Source organism: Lissotriton helveticus, chromosome 1_2 (assembly GCF_964261635.1).
Source record: "Lissotriton helveticus chromosome 1_2, aLisHel1.1, whole genome shotgun sequence".
NCBI classification, from domain to species: domain Eukaryota; kingdom Metazoa; phylum Chordata; class Amphibia; order Caudata; family Salamandridae; genus Lissotriton; species Lissotriton helveticus.
The window spans coordinates 114,461,460-114,488,674 of record NC_136058.1 but is presented as its reverse complement, the minus strand read 5'-3'; the positions used below and the strand labels follow the sequence as shown (position 1 = coordinate 114,488,674).

General features: G+C 46.2%; 1 protein-coding gene across 2 annotated transcripts in view; it reads right to left on the bottom strand.

The window, feature by feature from the left end:
• LOC144798754 (cytochrome P450 2J2-like) overlaps positions 1-27,215 on the bottom strand; it is a 404,320-nt gene that overhangs the window by 352,346 nt on the left and 24,759 nt on the right. For both annotated transcript variants that reach the window (XM_078669779.1, XM_078669787.1), the window contains exon 2: positions 26,781-26,943. In XM_078669779.1, coding sequence (XP_078525905.1) covers positions 26,781-26,943 — 163 coding nt within the window. The remainder of the gene's footprint in view (positions 1-26,780; positions 26,944-27,215) is intronic.

Genomic DNA, 27,215 nt, shown 5'->3' with positions numbered 1-27,215 from the left:
ATGATTGGTCGAACGAAGTTCTTCGGTTGAAACTTGTATTGGGGATTCAAATGGTTAATGGCTGGGGACACAAGACGGGTGTGCCTTCTGCATCCACTGCAACGCATAAGCATAAGCCCCGATTAGGCATGCACTCAGACATCACACACACTTTCAATTGTTTGTATGGCCACAACTCATCACTATAACATGCTAGAAGGATGGGGTAAATCCATAAACTTCATAGAATTTACGCTCAACTGTGTAGGCACAAGGCACAGGTAGTGTTTCTACAAGAGACAAATTTGACGTCCTCGGAGGCCCTCAAACTGTGGAAAAAATGGTGAGGACAAATATTCCACACCATTTACTCTGCATCTGCGAAGAGGGGCTGGCGGGTGGATCAGGGAAGGGGTCCCCTTGGATAGACACTAATAGCAGGTACACACTGATCAGAGGCAATCAGGACCGCATGTCATTGGTGCTTGGCACATTCTCTGACCACAACTCCTTTGAAATCACCAAGTCTTGGGGGGCAAGTGCCTACACCGGTCCCAAATTGGAAACAAAATCCCAGTCTGGAAGATGGAGGTTTTTGTGGCCATATCACTGCCACTATGAACACATATTTCACATAAAATACAAACACAGCCTCCTCACCCCCAACAGAATGGGAGGCCGTCAAAGTCATAACAAGGGGGGTGGGGAGGGGGTGGCGATTAGCTCTCTGTTGGAGCATGACAAACCATAAACAGAGACCTGAAGAGGGTGGAAGAGAGCCGTGGCAAACTGGAGCAGGATGCAGTATCTAATGCCAATAAATTATCTGAGTTGCAAGCTGCTCGCATTGAATACGCAGACCTGCTGGAGCACCTCTGTATAGTGGATTAATGCTCCTACGCTCAGAAAATACACGTGGAGGCAGATGAGTCGGGTACAATGCTCGCCCAAATGACCAGAACCCCCCTCCTCCAATACCCATACTGAAAATTACCACCACACCTCATGCCCGCATAGACACAAAAATGCGTGAACTAAGCTTTCCACGAGAATTACTAATCTCTCCATACGGCTCCTCACATGGTAGAGCCCCAAGACTTATTGGTAAGGTCCGTCTGCCGCAGGTGACGGCAGCATACAAGCGGAACACTGGTGGTGCCAATCACCACAACCGAGATCTAGGAGGCCATTAAGGACCTGTCCCGCAGCGAAATCCCGAGGCTGGACAGCCTACAGGTGGATTTCTATGCCTCCTTTGTCACACAATTGGTACCCTGATTGAAACACCTGTACCACGCCTCTCTGGATGAGGAAATGTTACCCCCCACCACAGCTCAAGCCCTGGTGACCTCACTGTCGAAGCCTGGCAGAAATTCGACGGACATAACAGGATACAGGCCCTTGTTGCTATTAAATTTGGAATACAAAATATTAAGCAAGATACTAGACTGCCATCTGCTCCCTCTTCTTCCGAGACCCATACACGTGGACCAATGAGCCTTTGTACCTGGAAGGAATACATCGCTAAATACACACAGACTCTCCCAAGTATTGAATGCATCCCCTGAAACCTTCATCAGAGCGGGGTGTCTCTTGCTTGATCTCCGCCAGGCCTTTGGCACCCTGAGCTGGGAATACATGTTATCCGCCCTTAAGCGATTTGGTTTTCCCCAGGCATTTCTCTGGTGGATCACACTACTATATACCTCCCCAATGGCTAGGGCTCTTACTAGAGCCCATATCTCAGGCCCCTACAATACACAACGGGGCACAAGGCAAGGTGCCCACTTTCCCCCATACTCTTTGTGCTAGCTTTAGAGTCACTGGCATACATTACGTCATGTTTCCTGGGACTGGTGTCTCCCTATTGGAAATATGACCCATGCACTATCTCTTTACGCAGATGACGTAATACTATACACCAGCGAACTCCAGGTGAATTTATGGAGCATAGCACACATTTTTTTGCAATTCTAGTCGATTTCAGTGCTGCCAATTACCTTTGGTAAATCCTATGCATTTTCATTCAGGGAGGGTTTCCAATTGCCCATGATCCCGTTAGGAATGGCAGAGATTACAGTAGCCATAGATATATTCAAATATTTGGGAATCCAAGTGTGAAGGAACCAGCAGGATCTTCTAGAAGGGAACCTCCAGAGGGCAATCACCTCTTTAGGCTTCAAAGTCACCTTCTGGACCTCACTTTCACTTTCTGTAGCAGGGCGCTTCGCCAAATCTAAAATGGTAATGCTTCTGTGCATCCTTTATTTTTTTACCAATCTACCGGTGGTTATCCCGACGAAGTTTTTCAAGATGGCAAACACTTTACTAATAGATTTGAAATGGGTCACGGCCGGCAATGCGTCAGCCTGATGAAATTGCAATTACGCTCAGAGTCCGGAGGTAACCAGCTCAGAATTTCAGGGCTGACTGATAGGGAAGCGAACTGCAATGGCTCTCTTATTGGCTGGCAGGTCCCAATCTGCACGAAATAGCATATACACCCAGCATGATAGAACAGGGAATGTTACATACACTACTGTGCCCTGGGCTACAAACCCCAGCCACGGCTCCACTGCTGCTAAAGGTGGTGCTTACATATTGGAGGTCAGCCATGAAATTACATTGCTCCATATGCCCAAAACATGCCACTTCTGGGTCTCCCCACCCCCCCCAGAAACCTTAACTCAACATAAACTATCCACAGCGGAACAGGCAGGAGTAACCACTATGGGCACATTGTTTGGGGACAAGACACTGCTCAATCATTCCGATTTCACAAATGAACAGCGACACACTGATGCTCTGTTTCAACAACACGCTAGTCTAATGCACTACGTTAAGGGACATTGGGCCTCAGCTGGAACCAACCCACAACACACGAGCTAGAACACTTGATATATTTAATGGGCATGGCAGATACCTAATACGAAGGTTTTACAGCGGCATTCGTGCGCACTTACCAATGTCCCTGCCAGCATAAGACTAAATGTGAAACGGATTTGGGCATCTTTTTTTTCAGACAGAGAATGGAGTTCTCTCCTTGAAGACCCAAAACATATTTCCCGCAATTCACAATTTAAATTTGTCCAATGCATGATATTACAACAAGCTTCTCTCACGCAACATAGACTACACACCATTCACCTTGGCTGCAGCGACCTGTCCCTGATGCCCTGAGCAAGACACTGATCTCTACTGCACATGTTATGGGCTTGCCCTGCTCTCTCCACATACAGATTGCTGCAGCGCTGCAGGAGGTGGCCGGGAGGGGGAGGAGGCTGGGGCGAGGGTCCACATGGTACACAGCGGAGAGCAGTCTCCTAGGTCTATATCCATGCCAGGAAGGTTATAAAGTACAAGCGAAATTTGCAGATTTACCGTTCATTCTAGCGAAAGTAGGCAACTCCACCTACTCTACTCGCCTCGAAGGAAGAGATGGAGATGCAGGAGTTGGCGTAAAGTGGAGCCTTATGAAGGAAAGAATAACATGGACTGCGGAAAAATGTCCATTGCCATGAGTTGAGTACTCCTGTTGGAGTCCTTTAAAGCATGGACTATGCTCACAACCTAATATCACTGAAACCCCTCCCCAAGAAGGACACAATCGAGGTACAGGGGGATACGCATCAGTCTACTCTCAAACTCTTACCCTACGCATGACCACATCACTGGTGCTCTCAATCATAAAACTCCGGACGGAGATAGCCATTAACAGACTTTTGTTGCCCGGGATCCCCACTTCAACACATTATTAATGAGTGCCGCTCAGTTCAGCCACCCCTTTTTCTTTTCCCTGCTTCACAAGGGATATAACCATCTGTTGGAGGTGGTTTTTGGTATAGTTTCTAGTTAAGTAGGGCTGCTTCAGAGAAACAGTTACTAATATACAGATATGCTCTGCAGAATTCTTCAATACTGTCATGCATGATGCTGAGTTTTATTTGGCAACTGTAACATATACAAGCACACCATGTAATAATGTACAAAGTCGCAATCTTGTGCGTTCGGTATGAAACATGTGCATTGATATGCTCTCTTTTTTCTCTGTAAAACCCAATAAAATTTGTTATAAAAAAAAAGCTAGTCCGCTGGCCTGCTTATCTGAGCCTCAGGGATGTAACAGTCTCCCCACAGCTCCTAGACCCGTCTTCAATGAGTTCTTGGCCCCCAAGAGGCACTGATTAGGTTCTGGGACCTTGGTGTGGTTCTCGAGCTCTTAAAGTCAAGCTTTTTGGCTCTTAATGACCGCAAACAAGCCCATTCGCATAGGAACAATGCCGCTCAAACCGGAAGTTTGTCTCTTCACAAGGCTAGCATCACCCGCCTGCGCGGATCGCCACAGTGAGGCTCCAACCAGGCCGTCTGCAACGCCTAGCCAGCTCTTCGTGCGCCGCTGACAATCGCTAGTGATGCTCTCCTTGCTGCAACAAACTTCTTCCCCGCAAGCGGGACTCTTGGCACAAAACCTGAGAAGGTAAAACTTCAGCGGGATTAATCTGGATCTGTATCCAACCCGTGATTCATCACATTGAGCCTGAACTTTTGGCTGACCCAGTCTAGCATGTCCAGACAGCCGCGGTTGGCGCTTTCTGTTTCTAGGTGTTCTAGGTGTTATTTTACAGTTTTTTCTTTAAAAATGTATACATTTGGTTCTACTTGTTGGATTCTTGTCATTTTGGTTGTGTTTTATTTATTAAAGTTTGCTCTATTTTTATAACCTGCTGTGGGATCTTTTTGTGTGGTGTTTTTACTATTTTATTGTGTGAAGCGTTCCACAAATACTTTACACATTGCCTATAAGTTAAGCATGACTGCTCTGTGTCAAGCTACCTGAGGGTGATTTGGGGTTTGCTTGTGATTTACCCTGATGAGGACTGTGGCTATTGCTTGAGCTGGGCTTTAACCCCAACCATCCAGTAACCTGATTTGTCACACTCAGCCTCTGGTTCTGCTTGTGTGTATGCGTGGGATGTGTGTGAGCATAAGGTGCCAGGATAGTTGATGGAAGGAGATGTGGTTGTTCAGGTAGACCAGGCCCTTGTTTTGTAATGGTTTGAATGTGTGGGTGAGGAGCTTGAACTGTGCACACTTGAGAATCGAAAGTCACTGGAGCAGGTGTGGTAAGATATATGTTCTGCATGGAAGGCTGAGGATGAGTGTGGCCTCTGTGTTATGACTGGTTTGCAGTCTTTTAGTGAAAGGATTTGAGTTTCCAGTGTAGTGAGTTTCCATAGCCAAGGCTGCTGATGAGGGTGAGGGTGACCATTCTTCTGGTGTCACTCGGGAGCCATTTGAAAATTTTCCTTAGCATCTTCACGGTGTGGAAGCAAGATGTGGTGGTAGTGTTGACCTGGGGAGACATGTCTCACTTTTTGTTGATGGCAATCTGAAGGTTTCTTACTTGTGAGCTGTGGGTAGGAGTGGGTCTGCAGTTGGTTGACCATAAAGTGGAGTCCACAGAGAGAGGCTCTTTTTCCAAAGATCACTACTTTTGTCTTTTCTGAGCAGAGGCTGAGACAGTTGGTCTTCATCCAGGTGGCTACTTCAGACATGAACGTAGAGAACTTGTTCCCAGTCTTGAACTTTTTTGCCCGAGATGGGCAGTATTAGCTGTGTTTTGGTGACATTGGGAAGGATATTGATGCTGTGTGCAGATGATCTTGGCCATATGGGTCATGTAAGCGTTGAAGAGGGTAGGGCTGAGTGATTAGCCTTGAGGTACTCAGCAGATGAGTTTACAGGTTTGTGAGGAGCATGGTGTCAGCTTCACTATCTGGGTTTTGTCTATCAGGAAGGTGTATATCCAGCAGAGGGTCGGTCATTGAATGCAAATGTTGCGCAGCCATCTGATGAGAATAGGGTGTGCAACAGTGTCAAATGTGGACAAGAGGTCCAATAGGAGGAGGGCCACCGTTTATCCTCTGTCCAGGATCGCAGATGTCATCTGTCGGTGTGATAAGCGCTGGGATTAGGTCTGAATCTGGACTGCATTGTGCCGAGGAGCTGGTGGTTGGTGAGGTGGTTGATGAGGCGTCTGTTGGTGGCTTTCTCTAGAACCCAAGCCAGGTATGGTAGGAGGCAGATTAGTCTGTAGAGTGTGCATTTGGCGGGGTCCGCTGAGGGTTTCTTCAGTAGGGCAGTGACAGCGCTGTGTTTCCAGGCATCGAGGAAGGTGGCTGCGTTGATGGAGGCACTCAGGATTAGAGGGAGGACTTTACGGATGGGGGTGAATCCTTTGCTGATGGCATAATGGGGGCACTAGTCTGATGGGTACCTGAAGTGGATGAGCTTTATGGTTTGCGGTGACCCCGTTTGTTGTGATGGTGGCCCGTGTGTTCAGGGTTAATTCTTCAGCGGATACTGGAAGGCCTGTAGTGAGGTTGATTGGGTCTGTGCTGTGGGTCGAACTTGTCATATATGGATGTAATCCTGTTGCTGAAAAAGTTTCAGAGCTCACTTTTTAGGTCTTGCGGGTGATGTTGCTAGCAATGGCTGCAGACATGGTGAAATCTAGGGTGATGGAGAAGATTTCTTTGCAGCTGTTTGTTCCAGCATTGAGGCGGCCTCAGAGGGCTACTCATTTTGTGTTCCCGATATGTTGGTGATTGCGCCTCAGGGCAGATTTGTAGACGTTCCTGTCTCCAGTGTCTTGGCTCAATCTCCATTTGCGTTCCAGTTGCTTGTAGTGCCATCTCATCATCCTGAGTTCTTCAGTGTTCCAGTTGGCTTGTATTGGTTTTCTTTCGGTTTTGCAGTGCTGGAGGGGTGCCAGGGTTTTAGCACAGGTGGTGATCCAGTCATTGAAGAATTTCGTGTCTTCTGTTAGGTTGCCTGTTTGCGCAGGGCTGAGGTGGGAGAGGGCAGTAGCCCAACCCCCCTCTGTTCTTCCAGCAACAGTGGGCAAGTCCCGAGGTGGTCTGTCTTCTATGCTATTGGAAGGTGATGTTGAAGCTAATTAGGGAATGGTCTGTTCAGGTGGTAGGAGATGCTTTGTTGACTGTTATGTTGCTGAAGAATGTAAAGACTGGATCCAGGAGGTATTCAGTGGCATGAGTGGGTTAGGAGAAATGCAGTTTGAGGCCAAAGTTCCAAAGGCTTTAAGGATGGTGATTGAGTTGAGGGTTGAGGAGGTCTTCTCAGTGAAAGTTCAAGTATCCCAAGAGGATGAAGGTGCTTGAGTCATTGATGAGGGGTGTGGTGAAGTCTGTGATGTTGCTGCCTTAGTTGGCACAGGGTGCAGATGAGCATTCCGCATAGGGTGGAGGTGGCTGTGATTTGCAGCTTGAAAAGTGAGGTGCTCTATGTAGCGAGTTGCAGTGTCTGCACAGATGATGCCCCTTATAATGTCTTTGAATACATTTGCAATTCCTTCTCCAGGCTTGTGTTGGCCGCATTGTCTGATAATCTTGTAACTAGTGGGGATGGCTGTGTGAAGGCTGGGTTAAGCCAAGTTTATATGAGGAATAGCAGGTCTTGGTGTGGTTTTTCAATATTTTACAGTAGGTCTCATACCTCCATGGCATATTACTGAGCAGTGGGGTGTCAGTGGTAGCTGGTTCAAACATGCTGGGTGCTGTTGGTGCAGGTGTTATGGGTGTTGGGGTCCTGGGGTAGTGGGGATGAGAGAGCATGTGAATCTGCAGGAGGTGCGGAGAAAGTTCCCTCTGTTTTGTGTGGAGTGGAATGACAGCAGTGCGGCGAGCAGCGTCCAGGTTTGAGGGAGTGGAAGGCTGCGTTGGGGTAGAATTGGGAGAGTGGAGGACCAGGAGTACTGGCGCGGTCTGCCATAAACAAGTTTAGTTGGGCTTTCTTTGGTGCACCTTCAGTGCCTGCACTGTGGTTACCATTAAGTAAATCCTGAAAGGGAGGGGGAGGGTAGAGTGCTGGGTGATGGACGAGGCAGAGAGAAGCATGGGAGGTGGGAAAGTAGAAGAGCAGGAGGAGGGAAAGGTAAGAGGTGCTGGGGGATGTGGTTCTGAAAAATCTGGATTCATATTATAGTACTGGACTCGAGAATAAAAACTTCGTCGAAATAGGACGAATTTGGTGTCAAAAGACCGGGAATGACGAGTACATCAAGTACATGTATTTTCGGCGTATTTGAGTGACGATTTCACCTCGAAATCGTCATTTACCTTCTAAACCCTTAGCTGCATGTTGCCCTCTACATAGGTCTTAATCCAGTCGAATTTTGATTCCACAAGGACACATACTCCTTAATCGACTTCTTCCTGACCCCAGTACAAGTTAGAACCATTGCCCCAGGCCGAGCTCGTTAGGTCAGTTCCCTCCCAGTGGCCGAGCAAGATAGTATCTAGGCCCAACCGGCCATAAAGCCATTTCAGCACGCACACCTGCCATATCTCGCTCACATCTTTCTCCACTCCTTTTCCTCACTTATTTTATGGTGGGGAGGTGACCATTTTTATTAGGGGTCCAGCGATATCTGATGAAATGTTGGGCCTTGCCGGATGATTTGTTATGGGCAGCACGACGTGAAATATGTACATGTCATCATGACTCTGCTTTCTTTTGTAAAACAGTAACCATAAATGAAATACCACGCACCCAAGGAATGTTTTGCCAAAGGGTGAATATTGTGTATAAGAAGAGAAGCCTAACTTTGTGAAAGTGTGCAGTCTCCTGAATATACTTGTATCGTACTTCTAGGACCCTGTCACCTTGGTTGCAGCCAATAAACGAATCTTTGACTTCACCTGGAAGACTCTGAAGTTTCTGTAGGTCTGACTCAGGAGAACCCGAGGTCTCTGGTGTGTTGATCCCCTGGCACCGCTGGGTTACCGGTTCTGTACCGGTTCTTAAAAACCCAGTACCTCATTTGGCGCCCAACGTGGGGCGATTCCAGTGGTACCAATCAGCCTGAAGATCGTGAGGAGCTTCGTGTGAAAATTCCGGAGGAGGGCCCACCACCTCATCGACCCCTGCATGTCGACGTGGTCCGAAGGTCTTTACTGCGAGGTTCCCCGCTTCTCGACGGCTACAAGGACTGCTGCCCTGGCTATCGCCCTGATGTTGGACCCTTGAAATTTTCGGTAGAGCGAAACGTTGAGACGAGTCTTCTGGTGAAGCCATCGATATTTTTCAGTTAAGTATAAGTGGAGCGTCTCCTAGTCCTTAGTTGGACTTACTTTGTGATATCTTAGAGATACATAAAGGTTTTTATTGGTTCTTGCAAGCACCATAACCGAAGGACTCGTGTTTTCACGAGCAATATCGTAATCGATAACTCCTTTGAAGTTTTGGAACTAGACTAGAGAGAAAGGATGCCTAGTCTTAGACTCGGGAATTGGTTTTGTCTTGGTAATAATAATAGGGACTCCCGATTGGAGGACTCATGTCCGGTTCCTCCAGTTGGAACTCCGACTTACGAGCTGTACGTTAAACATGGGGTAGGCCCCATCGTTTACAACGAGGTATGGATTAAATACACTAGGAAAGACGGTGTTTTAAAATGGCCCCAATATGGTAGCTTTGATTCTGAAATTTTAGACAACCTTGAAGTTAAACTCTTCAAAAAGAAAGCCCGGCCGGCGATGTTTGACTCTTTCCGCATATGGCGCAAAGAAGCCAAACAAAAAGAAATTAAATTAGCTAAGAAAAATAAGAGAGAAGGGGGACTTTCAGTAATGCAAGCTGCCGTGCAGTTTAAGGATAATGAGGAAGAGCAGATAAATGAACAATTGCACAGGCAACGTAAAATGGCAATAGATAAGTGCTATCCAGTTTTGCCGTCTCTTCAGCAAGGGACAGTAAAAGAGCGTGAAAAAGACCAATTAATGTCGCAATTATTAACTTCACCACCGCCCTATGCGCAGAATGCTACAGCACCCCCGCAACCTTTAGTTGCGCCAGCCGCGCCTCTGGCTCTTCCACAGCACCCACCAGCTGTTCTTCAGCTGGCTCATACTTCTTCGGTGCAGCCTCCTCCAGGCCCACCGACAACTTCTGTTTCTCCTGTGTTTTCTACGATTTTGCCTACAGTGCTTACTACATCTCCTAATGCCCCCTCTATGATTTTGCCTAGTACCACATCTATTATTCCTCATACCCCTTCTGCCGTCTCTGCACCCGCCTTATCTCACCCCGTTTTTCCATCTGTTTGTTCTTCCGTTTCACCTTCCCTTCGGCAGAAAATGGCCAGTACTGTTACTAATCTTCTTTTACCCCTTTTCGGGTCGCCTGCTACGACCCCTAACATAGGAAGAAGACAGTTGCGAAGTCAACTGCCCGATTATCAAGAGAGGGATTCCCTGAATAGTTTAGCTCGGAAATGGGTCATGGACACTGCAAAATATGATTTACAGTCTGTCATGGAAGTTTTCCATCAATGGGAAACAGCGACACAGAGATATGTGTTCGAACAGATGTGTGTTTTTCTTTGCGAAGATTTAGAAGACAATGATCAGGATTGCCTCCCACAAGAGATGTGTCGTATAAGGTTTAAGTTTAGTCTGGGTATGATTGTAGGTCCCGATGTAGAAGAAGCAGTTGAAATGCTATTATCATATCGAAGTAAGGGAAGTAGTTCTGGGTCACCATCGGAATCTAGTGCATCTAGTAGGAAAAAGGCACGACAATACCCTATGAGAGAAGTTCCACCGCAGTGGAGAGAGGGTGACGCGACAGCTGTCCCACCTGTCCTGCCCCACTTTCACCGCGTATGGGTACATGTTCCATGGAAGCGAGCCGAAGTTTTAGCACTTAAACAAACACTACCAGATCCGCGTAAAAATCCTGCAGGGTACTATAAAGAATTGTCGCAAACTGCTGGGTCATGTATAATGAATTTGGCCGATATCGATATGTTATTCGGGAACGTTGTTCCACAGCCTTTATGGGGAAAAATTCGTCATGTAGATCATGACCAGGAATTAGGTGACACGTGGGCTAATATTACTGTTGCAGATGCACGACAAGTTGGTGGTGCCAAGCCTGAACCCCTGATAGCGGAACTACCTGGTAGAATAGTAGATTACATGAAAACGATAATGCCTGCGATACGCGTAAATTGGGATAAGTTATCTGCATGCAAGCAAAAGAAAGAAGAAACTGTTTCAGATTTCTTCACCAGATTTGAAGAAACATTCATTGACCACAGCGGTCAAGATATGACCACAGAAGGTGGTCAGAGATTGTTTGTCGATAAATTTGTGCACAATCTACTTCCAGACTTATGTAGGAAACTAAAAGATTCAGAAAGCTCTTGGGCAGTATCATCTTCAGCCCAGATATTAGCTACCGCACAGTACTATGAGAATAGAGACAAGGATGAGGAAGATAAAGTAGAGAAGAAAACTAGAGAACTCAAAACGAAGGTTTTGCTACAGCAAGCCTATCCGCCACGTGGTGGTGGTAATAAAAATAATAATGGTCCAAATCACTACCGGAACACTTTTCAGCAGCCTCAGAGAAACTTGCAGAGATTCGATTACAATCAAAACCGCGTAGGTCCCAACCAGTGTTTATACTGCAAACAAGAGGGTCATTACAAATATGACTGTCCTGCCCTGCCACAACGAACAAACGAATTTTCTGGTGTAAGAGGTCGTGGTAGTCAGCAAGCGCCCAGAGGTAGAGGGCGTGGAAACACCCCTCAGGACGCACGTCCCCTTCCACCACAAAACTCTATGAACAGGTTTGATCAGCAAAATAACGTATCTGACAGGACAGCTCAATACTACGTTGATGAGTATTACACAGAAAATGAGCAGTGGGAGAATAACGATTGCTAGGACAGCCTTAGACAAGGAGAGGGAGTTGTTTCAGTTCCAGTAGATCAGAGTGGACCTTACGTTGAGGTGATTACATCGGGTGTGTCAGAACCTTTTCTGTTGGATACTGGTGCTACAAAGAGTTCTATTATGCACTCCAAACTCCCTGGCGCACCTTTGTCTGGCGAAATGAACGTTTCCGTAGGTTTTTCCGGCGCCCCGGTTAGAAATCCGATTTCTGACCCTTTATCTCTTTCTGTTGGTCCTTGTGAATTCGAAGCACCCCTTATTTTGACAACAGGTTGTGGTGAAAATTTGCTAGGATTAGATCTGCTAAAAAGATTGTATGCGACTTTGTACTGTTCTCCTTCAGGAGTACAACTGACTTTAGGTAAGAAAGTGGTTTCTCCCATGTATTTATCGAGAAATACGCTTCCAGCAGAATTGACATTTCTTCCAGATATTCTTTGGGCTACTGGTCCGAATGATGTAGGTCTTTTAGAAATACCACCATATGTTGTAACATTGAAGTCGAATGTAAAAATGCCACGAATTCCCCAATACAGAATATCCAATGAGGGCGAGAAAGCTTTGCTAGCGATTGTTTACGAGTTGATTGAGAAAGACGTGATTGAAGAAACACGAGGAAATGTTTGCAATAGTCCTGTTCTGCCTGTTTTAAAACGAACTGACCCTTCTCAGCCACCTGTGTATAGATTCGTGATTGATCTTAGGGAAGTAAATAAGATAGTGGTGCCACAATTCCCAGTTGTCCCCGACATTACAACATTATTGACTATGATTCCAGCATCCGCATCCTGGTTTTCGGTGATTGACCTGAAGAATGCTTTCTTCAGTATCCCGATTGCTGAGGAAAGCAGGGATATTTTTTCCTTTAGTTTAGGTGGTCGCAGTTTCCGCTTTAAACGCGCTCCTCAAGGCTACTGTGAAAGCCCCTCAATATACAGTCAAGCTCTGAAAAGCCAGCTCGACGCAATGGTTTTGCCCGAAGGTTCCACTCTCGTACAGTACGTGGATGATTTGCTCATAGCTGCGGATACTGAGAAAATATGTAAAATGGCCACGTTGGCACTACTGCGTCATCTATGTGATCTACATCACAAGGTGTCACTTTCCAAGCTCCAATATTGCCGACAAGAAGTGACCTACTTAGGTCATCTCTTATCGAAGGAGGGAAGGAAACTGACCCCAGAAAGAATTCAGGCAAAATTAAATGTGCCAAGAACGCAGAGAGAAGTACGCGCTTTCTTGGGCATTACATCATACTGTAGACAGTGGATTCCAAATTTTTCGTTATTAGCCAAACCTTTATTGGCACTAACGTGTACAAATACACCCAATCCCATTCCTTGGTCTGATGAGTGTCAGAAGAGTTTTCTCGAATTACGCACAGCATTATGTTCGGCCCCTGTGTTAGGTAACCCCAACTACAGTAAACCTTTCACATTATATGTCCACGAGAAGGAGGGTTGTGCATTGTCTGTGCTGACTCAGTTATACGGAGATAGACAACGGCCATGCGCCTATTTTTCGTCAACTTTGGATCCGGTAGCACGAGCATTGCCAAGTTGTCTAAGGGCCACAGCAGCAGCAGCTGTTTCTATTCGACAGTCTGCAGGTCTAGTAATGAATAATACACTAATCGTGATGGTCCCGCATGCAGTAGACACGTTGTTAAATAGGACCAAGACACAGCATTTAACTAGTGCTCGACTGTCCAGTTATGAATTGACGCTACTAGCAAGCCATGTGCACATCAAAAGGTGCAGTACCCTGAACATAGCCACATTGTTACCAATTGCTGAGGAATCGGATGCTTCAGAACAGCACGATTGCTTCCTCAGAACGGAGGAAGAGACGAAAGGGAGAGTTGATCTATTCGATACTGCTCTCGCTGAATGTGATGGTACATTATGGGTGGATGGTTCATGCTTTAAACTCCCAAATGGTAACGTGACTACAGCGTATGCTGTCACAACTCTGCACACAATCGTTGAAACTGCGCGAATACCACATGGTTCAGCTCAAGCCGCCGAACTCGTGGCGTTAACGAGAGCATGTGTGTTATCAAAAGGAATGAAAGTGACTGTCTATACCGACAGTCAGTATGCTTTTGGAGTGGCTCACAGTTTTGGACGACTGTGGAGAGAACGTGGGTTCCTGACTTCGCATGGAGCTAAGATTCAGCATGGTCAGTTGGTGAATGAGCTTCTTGAATCACTGACGTTGCCCCTGAAAATAGCGATCGTAAAATGTAGTGCACACAAGAAAGTGTTTGATGATGTTGGTCGTGGAAATGCATTTGCTGATGAAACTGCTAAGGAAACGGCAAAGAATGTGATGAGCCGAATGTATGTTGCGAGCCCAGAAAGATGGACTGGTGATGTTGGAATATGTGAAGACACAATAGAAAGTGTGAAGTCCATCCAAGCTGAGGCCACGGAGAAAGAGTTAAGCATGTGGAGAGAAAGTACAGGGAGAACGGATGCAAATGGTTGTTGGATTGAATCGACAGAGCAACAGAGATGGTTGTTACCCGATGCATATGTGCCTGCAGTGGTTACAATGGCTCATGGGATGGCCCATATCAGCGCGAAAGGGATTTGCGAGTTGTTGGCCCCAGTGTGGAAGAATTCAGGGATTCCCAAGTGTGCAGAGAATGTTGTCAAGAATTGCATGGTATGTCTGAAGCACAATCCTGGTAGGGGAACTCCAACTCCAGCTGGTCATTTTGCACCTCCTACGTATCCGTTCGAGGTTTTGCAGCTAGATTTCATACACATGGAGAGGTGCAACAACTTAAAATATGTGCTCGTGGTTGTTTGCGCCTTCTCAAGGTGGGTAGAAGCCTATCCCCTAAGGGACAATACTGCCTTGTCCACAGCGAAAGCCCTTGTGAAAGAGTTCTTCCCCAGGTTCGGAATGCCTAGAATGGTCTGGTCGGACAACGGAAGTGAATTTGTGGGTTGTGTGATGAAACGAGTGTGTGAAGGGCTAGGCATTAGGCAGAAGTTCCACGCTGCAAATCACCCCCAATCAGCTGGATTAGTGGAATGTTACAATGGCACGCTTAAACTTAAATTGGCCAAAATTCAAGCGAGCACGGGTCTTAAATGGCCCGACGCTCTGCCCTTAGCACTCCTATCCACCAGAATGACTGTGCATTCGCGAATGAAACTCAGCCCCTATGAAATAATCTTTGGTCGGCCAGCCAACATATGGGGAGTGCCTAGGCCCACGAAGTTTAGCGAGCTGCAACACCCCATTTTGCTTGACTATTTGTATGAATTGACGGCTAAATTGCGTGTTTTATATCAACAGGTCCACAACACCTTGCCTCCGATCTCTGAGACACCAGGTCACTCCATTGACCCTGGCTCCTGGGTGTTGGTCAAGAATTTCCAGAGGACAAGAAACGACCAGCCCAGATGGACCGGACCTCACCTCGTCCTCCTGTCTACAAGGTCGACCGTTAAAGTGGAGGGGAAGGCCAATTGGGTCCACGGGATCCATTGTAAGAAAATACCTTTCCCTCTACCACATGACCGATGGGTCCGGACAGGAGGCCCTGACTCAAAGCGCACAACTGATGAACGCGTAAAAGAAGCTAAACGTGATTGTGAAAGTGGGAAAATTTTTCAAGAAACTACGCCGCCATCAGAACAATTGAACTCTGTGGAACCTGAACTACTATTCCTGGACCAGACAGTACCCGGGAAAAGACGCTACCATTTACGACCGAGAAAAACAGACTAAAGTAAAAGTGATTTATTTTATGATCCGAGAGAAAAACCTGTGGACTAATACAAAATACGTTTTTTTTCCAAAATGCTATTTTCGAAAGTGCAGATTCTCCCATCTAGGTAACTTGCTTATTTTTGGTTTTTTTTTCTCGAACCGCCATCCGGGTTCCGCTGCTAGGGTCGCGGTTGATTAAAGACTTTTGGGTGCAGCTGACAACAATAGGTTGCTGGTTCCAGTTGGTCGAAGGGAGCCACCCTAGACTGACGGAAGCATCCTTTAGCAGAAACAACCTACCGCCGCGGGCAGCACCTTAGAGAGGATGGAGTTTCCTGATGTGGAGAGAACTGCCAAACAAATGAACTTTAAGCAGAGAGTTTTGAAAGCAATGAGAAAGAAAATTTTTATAATGATGTGTATTTTTATGCTATTTAGCGTAATGGTCTTTTTGATAAGCTATGTTTTATTCTCTTTTCATGTGACATTCACGCCCACTACATCACCCATACCTCCCCCTACTGTTTCCTCTCATTCTTTCCACTCTTTGCCTGACCACGAATCAAATAGGAGATTAGAGTTCATTAATAACTCCTTCGTTCAGCTATTACACCAACACCAACTTGTAATGAACACAACCAACTGTTGGGTGTGTGGTCTCATGCCCCACACCACGGATAGAGGTATCCCCTATTTGGTCCTGCCATTTAGTCGTAATGGGTCAGTATGGGCATATAGGACAATGTTCATATATGCACGAGAAATCCAACCCCTACGTTCTGTAAAAGACAACCTCAAGACTAGCGCCCTAGTCAAGGGTATAGTTGACATGATAAAGGTAGTGACTTCTTACGAAGATACCCCGGATGATGAGATACTTGCATATGTAGGTTGGAATGGGACCGGATATGGCACTACATTAAGTGAGAAACAGCAAGCCAAGAGATCGTCCCCTATCTGGATCGTACCTCATCAAGGTCACCTGTGTCTGCAAGGTATTGGTAGGAATCCCAGAGCTCAGCTAGGGAAGAGTGTCTGCACAGAAACGTACGTTTTTGGATCTCAGACTTCCCCTGCCTTTTTAGCCGCTAAGGGTACTTATTTTATCTGCCATGATAGAGCCTATACATGGTTGCCCCCTGACTTCTCGGGCTCATGTTTTGTTTCGTTCCTGTTACCTCCCACCTACACAGCAGCGGCGGATTACCATCGGACAAGGGTAGTTCGAGGTGTTTTGAGTAAAGAAGACACTACGGGTCAAGAATTCGGTGACTTTGCAATGGGTGTTCTGCCGTTCTGGGGAGCCATGGTTAACAGTAGAAACATAAGGCAATTGACAAGGGTAGTTGAATCCACCGTGATTGAAACTGCTGGTGCCCTTAGTAACCTGACTGCTGAGCTCCAGTCGGATCGACTGATGACCCTTCAGAACCGGGTCGCTTTGGATGTAATACTTGCGGACCGGGGTGGAGTATGCAAATTGATCCAGTCCAGTTGTTGCATTTTTATTCCAGATAATGCTCCAACAGTGTACGGGGCCATCTCCAAACTACATAAGATTTCCGAATCTATTCATGTGGATAAAGGAGATTGGTCATTAATGGGATGGTTCTGGGGACTGATATCTGCCTGGGGATGGAAAATTCTGATGGTCATTGGGATGGTCTTAGCCATTCTTTTCCTGTTCTGTCTATGCATACAGTGTGCTCCTGCAATATGTGGCCTCTGCGCTACATCATGTGTAAGGAAGCCTGTGTCAAGACATGAGCTCAGCACTAGAATGATGTTGCAGCAACATCTCAATGACTTTAGGAATATAGATCTGGACTCAGATTAACATGAGGATAGATTAATTGCCTATGTAAGGGCAAAAGGAGGGTCTGTGGTTCTGAAAAATCTGGATTCATATTATAGTACTGGACTCGAGAATAAAAACTTCGTCGAAATAGGACGAATTTGGTGTCAAAAGACCGGGAATGACGAGTACATCAAGTACATGTATTTTCGGCGTATTCGAGTGACGATTTCACCTCGAAATCGTCATTTACCTTCTAAACCCTTAGCTGCATGTTGCCCTCTACATAGGTCTTAATCCAGTCGAATTTTGATTCCACAAGGACACATACTCCTTAATCGACTTCTTCCTGACCCCAGTACAAGTTAGAACCATTGCCCCAGGCCGAGCTCGTTAGGTCAGTTCCCTCCCAGTGGCCGAGCAAGATAGTATCTAGGCCCAACCGGCCATAAAGCCATTTCAGCACGCACACCTGCCATATCTCGCTCACATCTTTCTCCACTCCTTTTCCTCACTTATTTTATGGTGGGGAGGTGACCATTTTTATTAGGGGTCCAGCGATATCTGATGAAATGTTGGGCCTTCCCGGAGGATTTGTTATGGGCAGCACGACGTGAAATATGTACATGTCATCATGACTCTGCTTTCTTTTGTAAAACAGTAACCATAAATGAAATACCACGCACCCAAGGAATGTTTTGCCAAAGGGTGAATATTGTGTATAAGAAGAGAAGCCTAACTTTGTGAAAGTGTGCAGTCTCCTGAATATACTTGTATCGTACTTCGAGGACTCTGTCACCTTGGTTGCAGCCAATAAACGAATCTTTGACTTCACCTGGAAGACTCTGAAGTTTCTGTAGGTCTGACTCAGGAGAACCCGAGGTCTCTGGTGTGTTGATCCCCTGGCACCGCTGGGTTACCGGTTCTGTACCGGTTCTTAAAAACCCAGTACCTCAGGGAGAGAAAGGAAAAGATGCATGGGTTAGTGTGTGAGAGATAACCCTGGTCGTAGGAGCCAGGCGAAGATAAGTCCTTGAGTGGGGTCTAGGGCTAACAAGCTGCTTCCAATGGAATGAAATCCTGACAGACAGTATGTTCCAGATCTACTTAATCTCTTGGGGGGAGCATGATTTTTGTCAATTAACTAGGCTATGTGTAGATTAAGTGAAATGAAAAACAAAGTTTTTAATTGCTTTCTGAAATATGGTCCCATCCTATTTCCCTTTTTCCAGCCTAGCAGAACTGTCTCACCATTTGCTACCACTGGATTATAATAAAACCAACAGGTCCCTTGTGCTGTATGGCATCTGTTAGAAATGGGAATCTGACTAGCTTAAACTTGCGCCAAAGCGAGGCAGAAAACACCACTCTAGTCAGGATAAGGGAGTTACACTTCTACAATAACCTCTGCTCACCTCCTTGGTAGCTTGGCACGAGTATCCAGGCTTATCTTAGAGGTGAGGTGCTCTATGTAGCGAGTTGAAGTGTCTGCACAGATGATGCCCCTTATAATGTCTTTGAATACAATTGCAATTCCTTCTCCAGGCTTGTGTTGGCCGCATTGTCTGATAATCTTGTAACTAGTGGGGATGGCTGTGTGAAGGCTGGGTTAAGCCAAGTTTATATGAGGAATAGCAGGTCTTGGTGTGGTTTTTCAATATTTTACAGTAGGTCCCATACCTCCATGGCATATTACTGAGCAGTGGGGTGTCAGTGATAGCTGGTTCAAACGTGCTGGGTGCTGTTGGTGCAGGTGTTATGGGTGTTGGGGTCCAGGGGTAGTGGGGATGAGAGAGCATGTGAATCTGCAGGAGGTGCGGAGAAAGTTCCCTCTTTTTTGTGTGGAGTGGAATGACAGCAGTGCGGCGAGCAGCGTTCAGGTTTGAGGGAGTGGAAGGCTGCGGTGGGGTAGAATTGGGTGAGTGGAGGACCAGGAGTACTGGCGCGGTCTGCCATAAACAAGTTTAGTTGGGCTTTCTTTGGTGCACCTTCATTGCCTGCACTGTGGTTACCATTAAGTAAATCCTGGAAGAGAGGGGGAGGGTAGAGTGCTGGGTGATGAATGAGGCAGAGAGAAGCATGGGAGGTGGGAAAGTAGGAGAGCAGGAGGAGGGAAAGGTAAGCGGTGCAGGGGGAGAGAAAGGAAAAGATACATGGGAATAGGCTGGGGAAACTGAAAAAAATGACACAAACGGGGCAGAAAACTCAAAGTGACACAAAGGTGAGCAAAACAAGAAAGACAGCAGGGCAGAAAGACAAAAGACAAAAAAGGTACAGAGAGTAAATAGACAACAGACATATAAGAGATAAACCAATGTGGGGAGAAAAACAAACAAAGCAGAGAGAGAAAATAGAAGTGGGCACAAATGTGACAAACAATGGGGGCAGAATGACACATAAGGCACAAAGAGCAAATAGAACCTGGGCACATAAGAGAAAACAACGGTGGCCAGAAACGGGGTCATAAAGACAGTTAAGGTACAGAGAACTAATAGAAATGGGGGCAAAATAGGCAAACAAGGGGGCAAGAAGACGAATAAGGTGCAACAGGCAAACAGAAATGGGCACAAAAGAGAAAATCAACTGGAGGAGAATAATAAAAAGGCACAAACAGCAAATAGAAGCAGGCACAAAAGACAAAACAACAATGGCCAGAAAACAGAAAGGGAAAAGAGTGAGATGCTTGAGTGAGAGAGAGTGTAACGCAAGCGAGAATGAGGGAGAGGGAATGTGAGAGAGAACATACAGAAGTGGAGCAAAGCAGTAGCCTCACTAGTTAGTGTGTGAGAGATAATCCTGGTTGTAGGAGCAAGGCGAAGATAAGTCCTTGAGTGGGGTCTAGGGCTAACAAGCTGCTTCCAATGGAATGAAATCCTGACAGACAGTATGTTCCAGATCTACTAAATCTCTTGGGGGGAGCATGACTTTTGTCAATGAACTAGGCTATGTGTACATTAAGTCAAATGAAAAACAAAGTTTTTAATTGCTTTCTGAAATATGGTCCCATCCTAGTTCCCTTTTTCCAGCCCAGCAGAACTGTCTCACCATTTGCTACCACTGGATTATAATAAAACCAACAGGTCCCTTGTGCTGTATGGCGTCTGTTAGAAATGGGATTTCTGACTAGCTTAAACTTGTGCCAAAGCGAGGCAGAAACCACCACTCTAGTCAGGATAAGGGAGTTAAACTTCTAAAATAACCTCTGCTCACCTCCTTGGTTGCTTGGCACGAGCATCCAGGCTTATCTTAGAGGCAGTGTGTAAAGCATTTGCACATAACCAACAGTAAAACAGTGTACGCACTACAAAAGGACACCACACCAGTTTTGAAAAATATCCATTTTTTTATACTTAAGATAAGACCAAATACGCTAAAAATCCACAATACTATACTTCACACTCTTCACTTATCAAAATATGCTTTAAAAATAGTTCCTTGATGTTGATAGCTCCATCCGGGGCTATCACGGTGTTGTGAACAACAAATCCAGCAGTGGGGTCGCGGACCAGCTACGGTGTCGGGAAGAACCGCAAATAGTACCTGTGAGAAATGCAGGGTGTTGAGGCCCCTGAAGTCACTCACTTTGCAGGTCGAGCTCCTATCTGATGGAATCAGGAGCATTGGCGCTGGAAGGCGTCAGGTGCTGTGGTGAGGCGTGCGGTGCCCCCAGGTCAAGGTGCGAGCAGCGGCTTGGTGGCGGCATCAGGTGGCGTCGTCGGTGAGACCAGGGTGGCGGTGCTCGTCATGGTGCAAGCAGCGGCGTTGTCGTTGCTGAAGCGCTGTCGTCGGCTGACGAACTGGAGTCGATGGCACCGGCATTGGCAGGCCAAGGTTGCAGTGTCGGATGAGGGCGGTGCGTCATGTAACTTACGAGCGGTGCCCCCTAACCATGGTGCCAGCAGCGGCGTCGATGTCGGCGGGACTAGCGGCGTCAGGAAGGCCACAGCGGTGTCGTGTAACGAGGCGGTGCAGAGTGCCAGCCCACAGGTCGTGGGGCGAGCAGCGGCGCTGTGATGGCGTCAGCAGGCGTTGTCAGTAAGACTAGGTTTGCGGTGCGGCGGTGCCTTCTTCTGCGGTGCCAAAGCTTCAGCGTGTAGCAAGGCGGTGCTGAGTGCGGTGCCCACAGGTTGTGGTGCGAGCAGCGGCTTGGTGATGGCATCAGCAGGCATTGTCGGTGAGACCAGGGTCGGGGTGCGGCATTGCGGCGGTGTCCTCTGCGGTGCCTTCAGGACACGGGTTCGGCAGGGTAGTCGTAGATGTTGTCGAGGGGCGTTCTTCGGGTTGCAGCACAAAACACACAGTCCCCAGTGCTGCGGGTCGAAGAACCTGAAGTCTTTTCTGTTCCTGAGACTTCGTGAACAGTGGGCAACCTCTACCTCAAGCCCTTGGAGAGTCTCACCAATTCGATTGCAGAAAGTCCAGTCCAGGCCTTTCACTGCCCAAGACAGAAGCAGCCACTGCAGGTCAGCCCAGCAAAGCACGCAGCAAAGGGGTCGTTCCCTTTAGCAGTTTCTCCGGCTCTTCTTCTGTGCAGTCTTCTTAATCCAGAAGAGTTCTAAAGTTCAGGGGTCTTGGACCCAGCATTTGTACACAAAAATCCTTTGACCTTCCAGGCAGAGGGTGTCGGTGTCCAGCCAGTACCAGTTGGGCCTTCTCTAGCGTGAATTCCTGGCAGGCATTGGATACGGCTTTGTCAGAGGCAGACCAGGTCCTTTGAGGTGCAAGGAAATCTCCTCCCTCTTCCCTCCATCGTAACCCATGTCTGTTTAGCCCTTTCCTGACCTACCTAGACTATCGGGAGCCACCCTGATCCCCAGCCATCTGTCATCCAAAAACCAGACAGGCAATCCACATTCCAACAGAGGCACACGGGATGACCGAGCAAAATAATACCCACTTTCTAAAAGTGGCCTCTATGAACTCAGAATGGAAAGGGCACCCTCACTAAAGGCTACGTCTTTAGACGCTAAGTTCAGGCATACCAAACTTCATTCACTTCTACCTTTTTCGGGTTACGTACGTGGGTGGCACAATCCATGCTGCAGGCCCACGAGTAGCAGTTGACTCACAAGCCCCGGCACCCGCAGTGCCCTTCACTGGGGACTGACAAGTAAGTCACACATCCAATCATAACACAATTTTACCACAGGAGCCCCAGCGCTTTCCCACTGATCAGCAGTGCGAAAAGCGCGCAGAAACGTTATACCAGCAAAAACAGAGTCAAAACCGGGAGGGCAGAAAGCAAAAAAACTCTGGGGAAGCACGCCAACAGATGCTAAGTCTAACAGCGTCCCACAACAAGGTGGCTGTTATGAAGGGAGTTCTTAGTTTAGCTGATTTGTAAATTGTGTCTCAGGGCTGTTTTGGTTTGAAAAACTGGGTTCTGACTTACAGTTCAGTGGTAACTTTTGTCGGCAATTCTAAATACTGAGAAGAATCTACCAGCTGAATTTCTTCCATCAGAAGGACAGTATTGTGGAGGAAATTTTGCTAATGGCCCCCACTTCCTATTTAGCATATGCTAAAAAAAAAAGTGTGAATTGTGAGTTACCACCAAGCTCCAAATCAAACCTTAGTTGTGCTAATGGTCGCCTTTATTAAACACAAATTATTTGGCTTAACAGATGAGGCTTTGTATATATCAGTGTTAAAGTATTAAGTACTATGGTGAGCAAAACAACGATGTATTTACGCCCAGATCTCTGTACTGGGGTGAATGTATGACATTGTTCTGCATTCTGTCCATCAATTGTTCTTTTTGCAAAGTATTAAATTGGACATGTTCCGGAAGGACTGCTTCTCCGAGCTCTGGTTCACTTATAGAAGAGTGCACTAATCAGTATTGTTATTGTCCCCAGAACTTTCTCAGTACATTCCTCATTTTTTATATGAAAGCATAACGTTGCTCACTTATTCACACGGATAAAGATTACATTAAAGTGACATTCAAAATCAGAGGTTTTCAAACTTCTTTGCTCTGTTCCCCATTGTCCCTCCCCCTGTATTCCCCTCCCCCGTCCCACAGCAAAATGTTTGAAGTTGGGCCCCTCTCCAAAACTTCATGGCAAGGTTTTGGGGAGCGGGAGGGCTGATCATAAGGCGGGATTATGGGATCATGTTGAAGGTGCTTTTCTGTAGCTCGTAATCCACACTAAATGTAAGGCTTATAAAAGGGCAACTGCATCCAACAAAAACAGAAGTAACCAAAAACACTAATCCCCATAATTGGAGTGCTGTGGGCAACAATGTAAGTCGTCCGCTACACTAATGATGGCTGTATCCCTGATAAGCAGGCTTCTTTCACTACTTTCCCATAATGCCTGACCATCGCTTCAATCTTGACACAAGCTGTATCTTTCTGAAGAACAAAAATGAGATATCACATGTTGCCCCCTTTTCACGACAAAGGTGCTATCTGCCCTAATGCTATCAGAGGAAATGAGCCCCCATGCCCACTTTTTTTAGTAAAACATTTGTAATTATGATGCAGTGGGCCCCTTGGCCCTGCACCAACTTCGCCAATGATAACTACTGCCTTGCAAAGCCAGCTGTCGCCTCAACCCCTTAATGTAAATGTAAATGTAAATGTAAATGTAGTTGAGCTTATATAGCGCACAGCTACCCGCAGTGGGTGTCCCGGCGCTTGCTTAGGGAACCCTTCCTGGTATTCCCCTGTGATATAGCAGGGTATCCACAAGGTGAAAGTCAGGCATCCCACCGCGAGGGGCCGTTGTGGAGATTAAGCAAGCTATTGCCCAGAGTCGCAGAGTGTGAACCCGTGAGTCGAGGAGGCACCGGGGCGAGAATTATCGAGTCCGTGGAATTTTTAGCCCAAGACCTGCCGAGGCGGGGAATTGAACCCTGGTCCAGGACCGATCTCAGCTTCCGGGTCTGCTGCCTCTAACCCCTGAGCCACACTTCTCCACTCTTAATAACATGGTCTCCCATCTAAACCCATCCCTCTCTCTTACATCTCACACCATTCATCTCCCTTCCATCTCTCATTGCCCAAATCATGTTGTTCCTCTGCTTCATTCTCCCCAGGGCTTTGCTCTGAGGAACAAAGCAATGATGGCAAAGCGAGCATGCCCTAGCCTCTAATGTTATGTTATGTTAACCCAACTTATATAGTGCAACAGCTGCCTCAGCAAAGAGGCGTCCCGCAGATGCAGCACCAATGATACCTACAGCGCTCCAAAGCAGGCTAAGTCTGCCCACTCAACGGGACTATCACATCTAGGCCAGACGCCCAAAGTAGGCTTTCTGCTGTATTGTGCAAAAAAACACACAACAACAAAGAAACACATCTACCCCCCCTCCTTCTGTGTTGCTTGGATCCTTTTCTGTGCACAGCAATTGGGACCTGACCTTTAATGATAGCAAGGAAAGTGCTACCCACATCCTTTTTATATATCACCGACTGCCATAAGTGCGGTCCAGTGGCCACACACTGAGACTAGTGGGAGGAGCCCCTGTGCACTTAAGCAGAGAGAGAGGGATATAGAACTGAAGAAGAAACATCTATTCTCACTAGGGTAATTGTTACCTTAAAGGAATGTAAATGTGTGCAAATTGTTTGTCACCAAAAATAAGGACTGCTTTGGAGGCAGTATATGTTTGAACAGTAGGCAACACTTGAAGCTCATTCTCACACTCTTTTTATACACTTTAACTGCTAAATGTATATGAAGACAGCCTGGAAACGTGTCTCTTGCGCATCCGGACATTCTTCATTTGCAAGTAATTGGAGACTCATTTGCGCCCAGCGCCCCCTTTCCCGGAACACATCCAAGGCGCGACCCACAGTTTGAAGACGTCTATTCTAAATAGAATGATACAACAAACTGGTTTGTGACATTCGATGAGAGTATAATGAACAATTAAATATCAAGCTAAAATGTAAATATAAGTATGAAAATAAACACTTTATTGAACAAGCATTTGCAATCAATAAGTCTTGCATTTTCGATAGATTGAGCTATTGGCATTGTTAATGACAAGGCCTTTTATTTATGTTTTGGTTTTAAAATAGATAAATGAAAGACATTGTAATTTACGATGCCAATAGCTTAAACCCTCGCAAATGCGAGACCTACTGCATTGCAAATGCAAGCTACAAATTGTTTTAAAAAGTGTTAGGAGAGAGCGTGTTCTGCCTGCAACAGCAGTCAGGACAAAGCTATTTGAGAAAATAGGGCTCGGAGGTTGTAATTAACGCCTACCGAGTAACAACACCCATAACAGGGGGTGTTGCCATGGGAGGTTACAAAATGAGACAAGGCGGTACTAAGGAGGAACTACTAAGCCTATTGACGAATGAACAGCCACAGTTTATAGTGGACAATGACACAAGCCAATGAAAAATATGGGCGGAAAATGGGCAGAGCTTCAAGTCCCTATCTGAATATGAGCATGCCTTGCAGAGCAGTGCATGCGCTGCCAAGGCTCGACCTAAAAAGGAACATATGCATCAAATGGTGGAGTCCAAATCGTTAAACTTCTTTATTTTGGTAATTATACCAGGCAAATCACACAGCCAACGTGTTTCGTTCCTTTGACGGAACTTCGTCAGGGCAATTATAAATCAGTGTCAAGCGGAACAATTGATCTTTCCCTGTTATTATGCCGGGAGACGCTACTCGGAACTAAGCTCATATCGCTACGCAGGAGCCGTATAAAGCGCCCTCTTTTCTTTGCATTTCGCCTACCCTGGACTTAACAACCCGCCAGCTTATATCGCTATGCAGGAGCAGTATATAGCGCTCTCTTTTCATTGTATTTCGCCTACCCTGGACGTAACTATCCGCCAGGTTCTGACTTTTACAACCGTTACACCCGTTCCATCTCGTTTCTGGAGCCATATATTGGCAAGTTCAGCAGGATTATCGTTTCAACTTGGAGCAGGTGGTTTTAAATTGGTAGACGAGTACACATGACAAGAGTTCCAGCTATTGACTGATCAACTGTTCCGCTCGACACAGATTTATATTTGCCCTGACGAAGTTCCTTCAAAGGAACGAAATGCGTTGGCTGTGTGATTTGCCTGGTATAATTACCAAAATATAGAAGTTTAACGATTTGGACTCACAAATCTGTTTGTCATATTTCAATTGAGTGCGCCTTCCACCATTTGATGCAAGTGTTTGACCGGAATTGTGCCTTGGGACGACAGGCACGGGAAGTGTGTTGCACCAGAGCTAAATTCATTATACTCATGTTTTGGATGTGCTAGACCTTGGTCAGGTCGTCTTGTTCGTTCTTTCTTGTAAAAAGGAACATATAGTCAGAAACAGCTGTGGGTGTTAATGATAATCTTGGAGTAAATGGCAGTTAGTTTATTTAAAGGATATTAGAAATTCGCAGATATGCAGATAATACCACAAATGTTTATTGTACTCAAACTCAGGCTTCAGATACTCTTGGTGATGATTAAAATTAAAGTGTATTTTTTAAAAGCTCTTAATATTTAAAAAATGACTAACTAATCATCAACCAGATAAAATAAAACTCACCATATTCTTTTGATACGTCGTAGAAGATAGGAATATTCGGTCGATCTGCAAAAATGTCACCTTGATGAACATAGGCTTCCTTGATAGTCTGTAATCCACTCAACGTGACAAATCTTAAACTCCCCAAGTCTTGACTGAAAATATCTCCATACTTTTCTGAAAGCTGAAAAATATTTTAGTAAGTATGATGGAGTAAAGATAAAGTATAAATGATCCGCACCATTAATGACCTGTTTACGTCAAGGGTAAAGATTTGCATTCTATGGGATCCCCCTTGGGTTCCAGTCCATATTATAAAAATGACTAACACAGTCCCGCTTGAGCTAACTCAGTTTGGCATTGATTTCTACTCCCTAAAGTAGGCATGGTGGCGCTGACAATAATGTTAAATGTGATGGCGGCCATCAGGATGGTGGACAGACATGCTGGGGAATG